Source organism: Haliaeetus leucocephalus, unplaced genomic scaffold, assembly GCF_000737465.1.
Source record: "Haliaeetus leucocephalus isolate CR32 unplaced genomic scaffold, Haliaeetus_leucocephalus-4.0 Scaffold373, whole genome shotgun sequence".
Classification (NCBI taxonomy): Eukaryota; Metazoa; Chordata; class Aves; order Accipitriformes; family Accipitridae; genus Haliaeetus; species Haliaeetus leucocephalus.
The window spans coordinates 9,767,928-9,777,962 of record NW_010972809.1 but is presented as its reverse complement, the minus strand read 5'-3'; the positions used below and the strand labels follow the sequence as shown (position 1 = coordinate 9,777,962).

Genomic DNA, 10,035 nt, shown 5'->3' with positions numbered 1-10,035 from the left:
CCCGCCGCCTGGATCCCGGGCGGGGCGGCGGCGAGGCGCGGCCGCTTGCAGGAGGGCGACGAGCCCGGCTCCGCCTCGCCTTCCTCGGCCTCCAAGCACCGGTCCAGGTGCGAGTTGATGTGCGCGGCCGGCAGCTCCCGCTGGCACACGGGGCACTGCACCAGCGGCTCCTCCTCGGCGCCCTCCATCGGCTCCCGCCGCCGCCGGCGGCCCGTGAGGCGAGGTGAGCCCGGGACAGGAAGCGAGGCCGCCGGCACCTCGGTGCCCGCAGCCCTTCGGGAGCTGTAGTCCGCCCGGCCCCGCTCCCCGCCCCGGCAGCGGGGGGAGGCGGACGCCGTCGTCCCTCCCCGCAGGGAGCCTCGCCGGCTTCCAGGGGAGGAAAGGGACAGCGTCCCCACCGAGCCCTCAGCAGCCCTGGAGCCGCGGAGGCTTCCGGCAGGGGCGGGAAGGCCCCTGTGGGCAGGTACCAACATGGCGGCCTGAGGAGAGCCCACCTTCTGCTCCCGCGCTCCCAGGGCGTTGCGGGGCAAATGGCTCAGAGGCGGAGGGCCGTCCGCCCGTAGCTGTGCCTGTAAGCCGTCCTACTGTTTTTCCTACCTGGACATAAGATGTTGAAAAACCTGTCTGGGATGCGCAGTATCTCTGCGGTCTCCCAGGGCAGCGTAGGGTTGTCCCCGTCAGCTTTGTGGTGTGCGGGTTTCTGGCCGGCTCGCTGCCTCAGTGGGGTTGTGCAGCCGAGCCTGGGGAAGGGGTGGGAGAAGAGCAAGGCTGCACCGGCCCTGTTCAAATGGCCTGAAGTGCTGTGGACCTGCTTCGGGGTCACGCTGACCAGTATTGTCAAGGTCTGTGTATTTGGGGGTCCATTTGGTCATTCTTTGAAATACGTGACAACTTCATTCTCAGTTGAAGAGCTACCAATAAATTCTTTTTCTTTCTTTTTTTTTTTTTTAAATAAAGAAAATACAGCTCTTGTATTATGCAGAATGCAGAGCAGGTTCTATTTGAAAGAAAAGCATAGTAAGTGGTACCATTAGCATCCTAATTTACCACCTGAACTTGACCCACTGGTAATTCTTTCCACATTACATCTTGTTTTCTTTCTTAAATTATATATTTAGGTTTAATTATATACCGTTACATAATCGTTCCCAGCTTGTAAAATTCAGGTCAGTCTAATGTCAAGATGTATTAGGAGGTAAACAAGTCAGGCTACTGGCTAATGGTACAAGTCCCCAGCCTTAAATTTTGAAAATGGCTGGTTTGCAAATGGCCAATGGGTCAGAAATAAAGTCTTTGTTTGAACTGAAGATGGAGGCCAAAGGACTGCGTTTTGAGCAAAGTGCTTTACGGCCCATCATGTAAACCTAGTTCTGGCTGAAGGGGTTATGATCTAAAAACAGATGGTGAAAGAAAAAGGGGTTGTTTGTGGGTTCTTTTTGGATGTTAACCTATTTGCCTGCCCATTTCTATTTCTAATCTGTTTCATAAACATTTACTGTGTTGTTTACATTTTTATTGTGCAAATTTTGTTACTTTATTGTTTATATTTTTACAGTGCAAATTTGTTTATTTTCTGCTATTGGGCAGAAGAAGCAGTAGAACTGTAGGTATATACCTCCTGTGCATACAGCTAGGCAAGTTTCTGTGTTTTTATGATGTGTGTGTGGATTCTGATGGATCTGAAGATGTGGTTCATGAAGCAAGCTGTTTTGCTTAAAGTGAGAAAGAGATTGGGTTGCTGAAGATGACGCAGAAGAAGGTATCTTCCAGGCCAAAGTTGGGGGATGTAACTGATCCTACTTTGGGGAAAACAGAGCTCAACACCCATTTGAACATTTTTTTTTTCCTTTTCCTTCTAATAAGGTAGAAGGCCATAGCCTCCTATTGCTCAGTGGCACATGACCAGGGTGGGATTGCTTCTCTGGGACTGTGGAGGAGGCACTTGCAAACAAATTTCTCTGTGTACCCCTCAGAAACTTCCCGTTGTTTAGCTTATTGTTTCAGAGATATATTAAGGTAATAATGGGGGAGAGGGCAATCACATTTGGATTCAATCCTAGTCTCTGCTTGGTAACAGAACCCAGTAATGCCTTTGGGCTTGCCATCCCATTAATGTTTTCCCAGATAACTGACCCATTGGTCAGCTTGAAGGAACAACATGTACTTTCAGTAGGACATGTCATTCTCATTAGATGGATGGCCACATTTGGTGATCATAACCTAGAGGATGATGTGCTCTTGGAAGAACTATGGAGAGCCTGAATTAACTTTCCTTGGTTGCAGTCATATCAGGCCAGAAGTAGTCTTCACAGCCAAGTAGCTCTAAAACACTGTGGGATTTGAGTAGCTGGAGACATGGAGGCAGTGGTAGGGCATCTGGAAACATAAGCTGTTTTTTCTGACAGCTTTGGACTATGTTGCATCACCCCTTGATGTGGAGTAGATCAAAGGATCTGTAGAATAATGGCTCAAAGGTTAGACTGAGCCCTTACGGTATGTCACGTGCAATTGTCAGTGTGTTTAGGAAAACTCAAGAACCTGCTCTTGAGAAATGGGGGAAGAAAATCTCATAAAGTGTCCTTTCATCTGAAGGGGATGGAAAGGGATGCCAGAGCTATGAAAGCTGGTGATGGAGGCTAGAAGAAGCAGACCTGGCATTTTTACAGATCGGGTGCACGACTTCTTCCGATGATGAATGTCTTACAGTCCCATGCTGGTGTCCCTGCATCTCATATTAACAGCATGCTCTAGGGCTGCAATAACATGGTAGCAGGAATCTCTATGGAAGGCTTATTTGCAAGCTGCAAGCTTGCACTGTCCTTTGCTATTCATCATCTATAAATGTCACCACTAGCAAGCCGCCTCCTGTGTCACACGTGATAGCATGTGGCATCTTTCACTTCTGGGAAGAGTTTGGAGGGCTAACTATGGGCAGTGCAGTTAGTTGATGTAGGTATACATCTAATCTGTTGCCTGTGCATAGATGTGGGGTCAAAACACAGTGAGGAACGTTTTTTGTTGGAAGGTGTTTGGGTAAAGATAACTGATTTAATTGGGTCTCTGGTTGTACACAGAAAGCTGTTTCTCTGTGCTGCTAATGACTGTAAGGTTGTATATACATTCTTAATTATGCCATATAGTTTATGGTATTTATGCAAGTTAAAATGAAAACCATGAGCTGTGTAATGAGGTTGACCAGATTCAGCTTTCTAGAGCTAAAGCATTAGCACTGTGCTTTTGTAGCTTTGTTTGCAGTACAGTGAAGGAACGGTTGCAATAGTAACAATGAAAACGTTTTTGTCCTCTATTTCCTGGATCTACGCAGAGTTGCTAAGTGAAATTTTAGCGTAGTTTCTCTTACTCTTTTAAAATTAGTTGTGCATATAGGATGTATTTTCCAAGTGTAACCAAGTTATTACTTGCAGTGGGGGGGACCCACCATGTTGCTGTGGAATAAAAGCCCTTCTACAGAGAATAAATCAAAACTAACAGCTTGACTTGCAATAACTTTCCAGCCAGTCTTACCATTAGACAAGCCTTGATGGTCCTACGTCATGTAAGTACTAGGCACATAGTGAGGGCCTACAGTGTAAAGGAACCCATCTGAGGACTGTGCTCTTGTGCAGCCTTCAACAGAGGGCCTGAAATCACCACCATTTTGGCAATTACCTATTTCTGTGGTACAGGAGAGTGGGAAGAGGGGGAACGGCTGTGTTCAGGCCTAAACCACTTTGTTTAATATCTAAAATCCTAATGAACTTAATAATAGGGTCCCCGCATGTCAACTTGCTGGAACTGCAACAGAGAGAAGGAGAACACATTGAGCAACAGGGAACCACTGAAATGGTTAAAAAGTGGGCAGTGATCCATAAGCAAGGTCTGCAAGCAACAGCAATATGTATTGATTTGACAGAGCTAAAGAGTTTCTATGAACAAATTAAATTACATTGGTCTTGTAGTCTGCTTGAATTGTCTGGTGTTGAATGTAGATGAGTAGGTAGAATGGCATCTGTGAACAGCTAGTGTTGTTAACTCTGTGTATTGGTTCAGAGAGTATAAAGGAGAGAAAGCTGAAATATAAAGTACTGCAACAACAGCAGTTGTCTAAGCTAAAATGCATAAATAACACTGATGTCTCTTATTTGTCTTTCATTTGTACAGCCAAGAGGGAGGAGAAATCAGAAGTTATGAGTGTTCACTGGTTTACGAATCTAAGGTGGAGAGGAAAACAGACAGTAAATTAACTGGGCATGGTATGAAGCTACTTAAGATTAACAGGCTGGAAGAGATCAATACGCGATACAACAGCAACAGACTGGAAAAAACAGCCTTTTTTCAGAGCATGGAAAAAATGGAGAGGACCAGATGCTTTCAGGAAAAAAAATTCAGTGAATCAGATCCTGGAACAGAAGATGAAAAGGTAACTAACTAACTGCATACTTAATTTTGTCTTCCCAAAGCACTGTTCCTTTCTTCTTTCAGCTAGTTAAAGAGTTTACTATGTGTGTTTCCCGGTAGAGTTGAATTTTTCATTATCATCTGTGAAAATGTATTGCAGCTGTGAGAGACTGGTCAGCATCTTTTAATTTTTTGGATCCACAGAAGCAAGCACGTGTGTTTTTATTCTGGGGTTTATTTACAGCTGGACTCATATTCAGAAGTTGTAAAGAAGTTGTGTGGTTCCACAGCTCTTCAAAATCAGAAGGTAAACATAGATTTTGTTGAATTTATGTTTTGAAAGCATTTCACGTATCATTACAGCTCTGGAGTTAGTGGGGACCGGATGAATCCCATGGAAAGAGCAGATTTCCCAGAGGAACTAATGCATCTTTGTCCTTTGGTTCCCATTAACTGGGGAGCAGGGCATGGTAACATGCTGCATGCCATGCTTGCAGGGCCAAGTGTTGTCCAGTGTAGCTCTGTGCTGCACCTGTCTCCAGTAAGAATGCTCCTGGGCATTGTAGTATGGGGTCTCTGGCAGGAAAATGATTCTGTGATCAGCCAAAATGTGTTTAGAAATAGCAACACATTTCCTTGTATTATGCTCTTTTTATGGGATAGTCTAGAGGAACCAGTATTTTTATTGACACATCATTTAGACAAGAACTGAGAAAATCTGCTTGCAGTAGGGCAATGAGAAATTAATTTTACACACCAGTTTGTGAAGAGACTTGAAAAATTTGTGCTGTGGCTGTTTGTGTGCTGATTGTGCTGGTATGGTAGAGCAGTTTTTCAAGTATTCTGAGTATTTTTGTGTGAGAAAGTAAAAACTGCTGTTGCTGTCATATGGCTCTTTCTCTGAGTTTTGTCTCTTTAGGGTCAGGAAAAAGGCTATGAGAGCTGCTTTGCCTGTGTTAATGTATCTTAGTTTGATGATGAATTGCAAATAGTAGCTGAGGTGGTGGGATTTTTCCCCACTTTTTGCTGCAAAATCTCTAACCCATTGCCTTGATGTTTGCTTCTTACGTCTACTGGTTGGAACTGGCTCTTTGTTAAGAGTGCTGTAAGAAAAGACAGGGAGAGTTGGAGGTGCAGTAGAGGAGAAAGGAATACATTTAGAAGATGAACAGCTGGTGGCTAGTTGCAAGCTGGAGGAATAGCTCAGTATTCCCATTTTAGCTCATCAGTCTCCTGGGGACAAGACTTCAAAGGTGAAAGGTAGTCCAACTGAACTCTGGTAATAAACCTCACTGGAGTGAGGTTTCCAGATACATCAACATTAGTTATATTTCTCCTAAGCTTTTAAAACTTAACTTTCACACATTTTTTTTTAGGAATTTCTCAGTGGGATACAGAATTGGGACCTAGCTGTGCTGTTAATGTTGATGAAAGGAAAACCAAGACCTTCCTTTGAAAGGTCTTAGCTTGGTCTCCTTGCCTGACAAGCAGTTTTATTGTACTGATCAGAATAGGAAGGAAAGAAGATTGTGCTCGCAGGAAATACAGTAAACTTCGCTCAGGTGTATGCATTTACATGCGTATGCTTGTGGGCATACATATGTAATTTCTGTGGATGAAGCCCTGCTCACTTTGAAAGCAGTGACAAAACATCACTTCAGTGGGAGTGGGGTACAACTCGAGACCATCTAGAAGAGTGGTGAAAGTGTGTACTTGCTGGAAGAAATAATGCTGTCTGAAACTGATTATAATTATAGAAGAAAATGATCCCCTTCCTCAAAACAACTATTTTTCTAGATATGCTTTTTATAAAATAAGCAAACACAATTTTCATCTTTCAGTACAGTATATTCTTGTAAAAACAAAAACCTAATTAAAAAAAATACTTTCAGAACCATTAAAATATAACTATGGAAAGCAAACCCAGCGACTGTTGACCATCAGTTATGAATAATGAATGGCTTTACAGTGTGATGTGCGTCTTGGTGCTGTCAAGAAACTGTGGGGTTGCTGTCCTCTAGATGGCACTCTTTGCCACACCAGCTCTCCTCCACAACCATTTTGCTCTTGAAGAGAATGACTCAAAACTCATGACAAAACTGCTCTTTACCTGTTTTACATGTGTTTTGTTCAGAATGTCCTCTTGCCCCCCCTTTGTACAGGTGGCAGCACGTGTCTTTGTGTCTCAGCTAGGTTCTGCCTTCAGGAATGAACACAAAGTTTTGCTTCAGATTATACATTAACAAGTGAAAGACATTGTTTTGTAGGAATGGTTTTCATGTGTGAGTACCAGATTAAAAAAAGAATAAAAGTCCACATCTGTCCTTGACCCATTGCACTGAATATCCACACCAAAGGGTTGTGCTTGCCCAAGGGAGGGGATGTCACAGGGTAGGAACAAGTAGGTGTGAGAAGGTAAAACCACCTCTCTTCACAACAGCACCAGCTTATACAAAGGTAAATTGATTTTGAAGCTACCACACAATTTACCCAGCTGCATTAGCTCCCAGTGAGCTTTCTCTTGGAGGTGTAAGCATGGTGAAGGATGTTTAGCTAGAGCTCAGATACAGCTGAACTATTGTGCGTAATGCATTACTTGCTGTCCACTGAGCAGTGGCAATTGATTGTTTGCACACTTACAGTCTGCTGCAAAATGGAAAGAAAAGGCATTGGTAAAATTCATTGATTTAAATGTTTCTTTTACTATGATTTTACTTTACATTTCCAGAGTTGTACTCCAGTAATTTGCTGCAGTTCGGTTCATAAGCTGAGATGTATTCAATTAGTTAAATCACAGTCTTAGGTACCAGAATGGAATTTCTCCCATTATTAGTGAACATAAATCTGAAGCCTAACATTTGCTAAAAAAATGTGACTTTGTCATTAGCAACTTATTGTTGTGTAAGCAATAACCTCTAGTAGCTCTACTGCCCTTGCTGTGCTCCTTGAAAGAATAGAAATGGCAAGAAGCAGAGCTGCTCTTTCCTTACTGCCATATTTCAGGGCTTCTTAGTCCTGCTCTTTTAAGGAAACAATAGTTTAATAAGGATTAAACCTCCCACTAGTTAGTTTTATTTGAATAGATAGTTGCTATGCCAGTTCATTTTGAAGTTCTGGAGACATTTGGAGTACTATGAATTCAGGAAAGGTGTTTGTTTTCTTGATTTTTTTTAATTTTTTTTTTTTTTTACAAAGGTGGAAAAAATACTTCTCATTGGTATTTGTTTCTTGAGTTGGCAATACAATTTTCCATGCAAAAGTATGCCTTTGATGATATTCTGAAAACAGTTTAAGGACTAACTTAAATATTTAGCCCAGCTGGACGTACTCAGTATTTGGTGTTCAGTTAAGCTAGGCCCGGGGATGGCTAATTGTCCTCTAAACCCTTGTCTCCAGTCAGAATGTGATCAGCCTTGTCTCCTTTGAGCCTTCCTTCTCCCCCTTGACCACCACCACAATTTCTCTAGCAGTTACTTTCTCTGCAGCCTCTGTGTTGGAAACGACCATGATGGTAACGATACCTCTGCAAGTTCCTTTTTCCAGAGGAGTCCAGAGTCATGGCAGTATTTTGAACAGGATAAAAAATAATCACTGTTGCATAATCAACCCCCAAAATTTTTTCTTTGCCCCCATACGCTTTTCAAGATATTGATCCAAATATTTTGACAGAAACATATTTCTTGTTTTAGAATTTTAACCAAGATTGACTTTTTAACAAAATCCTGCAAGGGATTCTGTACATTTGCAGTGAGACTTCTTAACTAATGAAGAAGAGCTCAAAACCCTCGAGGCTTTCTTCAGCCTTGAAATCAAAGCACCATGTCTAAAGCTTGGCTTGGTATGGTCAGAAAAGTGTAAGTGGACTTCAGCCAAGTTTGGGCCCAGTTTTTTTTTACCAACCTCCTTTTCAGCTTGCTTGAAATGCTGTCATCAGGCATCGTGTTGCCAGCCTCAGCCTGGTGCAGCTTTACAGAATATCCTTTCTGCAGTGCACTCTTCAGGTCCCAAGTTCACAGCACTCTATTATCTTGTGGCACTGTGTGTGATTCCATAATTTCAGGCAGCTTTGTTTTAATGCTCCCAGTTCCCATGCTTGTGAGAATATATGTTTGTCTTTCTCAGAAAGAAAGAGAGGAGTATCAAGACTTCCCAACTGAAAAAAACCCACAACTAAACCCACCCTCCCCAACATAACAACTACATCATAACTCAAAATGTGACTTGAGAGTGCTCTGAAGTCTCAGAAGCCAGAAGTTGACTAAGAAAAGGACAACAGTCATTATAATTTTTTAATCTCTTGACTTTTTTTCAAATTATGTCGGTTTTGTTGTTTAATTTGTGAGTTTTTAGTACTTGAGATTTCTGGGACTCTCATTTCTCCACAGCCAGGGGGAGTGTTCTAAATTCTTTGCTTTTTACTTCTGATCAGATAAATACACAAGCAGAGAAGAAATGGCACCGTTTCTTCTTACTCCTTCATCTTCCACAATGACTGTTAGTATGCTGTAATTATGGGCACCTGTTGCACAAAAGAAGTATAGTCCTTATATATAAGGATTCCTTCCTTATGTATAGACCTAAGACCTTATGTAATGGTCCTTCACAATACTTATCTATATCCTTATATATAAGAAAATAAACCATGGCATGCTTTGTTCCTCGGATTTTTAGTTTTCTATCTTTAGACGTAAAACAGCTTCCCATGGCTTATAATGGAGCTGGTAGCAGGATTTTTTTATTAAAGTTGCTTACCATTTCCAGTTTTAAGATCCCGTTTTCAGTTTAAAAATTTCCTAGGTTTTGGCTTCTCAAGCCAAAATTTTCCATGCAGAATTTGAATCTCAAAATTCAGCAGAAGCAGTCTATCTGTTTCTGGAAGTTTTAGGGGAAAGAAGATACCTTGATGCTATTGAGAGTCTCACATCCATGTGGTTGAAATGATCAGGTGTGTGCATCCTTTGGATCAAGGACTTGATGGCTGGCAGGTGAGCAGATGCTGGATATGAGATGGGGAGACAGCTAGGAGCTGCTTTCTGCATGGTGGTGGTTTAGGTATGGGAGCAAAGTAGATAGACTGCAAACACAGGAACAGAAGGGACTGCAGACAGTAAAACCATGGCTTTTCAAACTGACCTTCCTGTGCACGTGCACCACGACACATTTTAAGTGATTGTCTTGCATTTTGCTCTTTGGGTTTTGGGGGATTTTTTTTTTTCCATTTCTTGCCTATTAGAAGGGGAAAAAAAGATGACCAGTGGCCTGAACTGCTAACTGCAGACAGATTGCACTAACAGTTTGCTTTCATTTGAGAAGTTCTGGGATGTCAGAGTAATTGCCTTTCAAGTCCATGCAACACACATCTTGTATAGATCCCTGCACCTGTTTCATGCTTGTCGGTATGCCATCACTTCTTTTCCTTATAGGTTAAGGGAATGTGTTGAAGTGTGAGATGGGATCCTGCTGTGTGTCCAAACCTTGTTCTGGCTAGGTGGTACTTACAGAGCTGGGGAGGGTTTTGAGGGTGCCTGCCAAATTGCATCTGCTAGAGCAGGAGAGCCAAGTTAATCAGTTGATTAAAAATAAAGGGATGGATCTGCCCCTTCAAAGAAATGCTGCCTGGATTGCGGGTAGTTTCTG

At 42.5% G+C, this 10,035-nt stretch overlaps 1 protein-coding gene across 1 annotated transcript in view; it reads right to left on the bottom strand.

The window, feature by feature from the left end:
• Positions 1-188, bottom strand: part of WRNIP1 (Werner helicase interacting protein 1) — a 24,837-nt gene extending 24,649 nt beyond the window's left edge. The window contains exon 1 of the mRNA XM_010573293.1: positions 1-188. This exon is cut by the window's left edge and continues 343 nt beyond it. Coding sequence (XP_010571595.1) covers positions 1-188 — 188 coding nt within the window.
• Between the last annotated feature and the right edge of the window lie 9,847 nt (positions 189-10,035).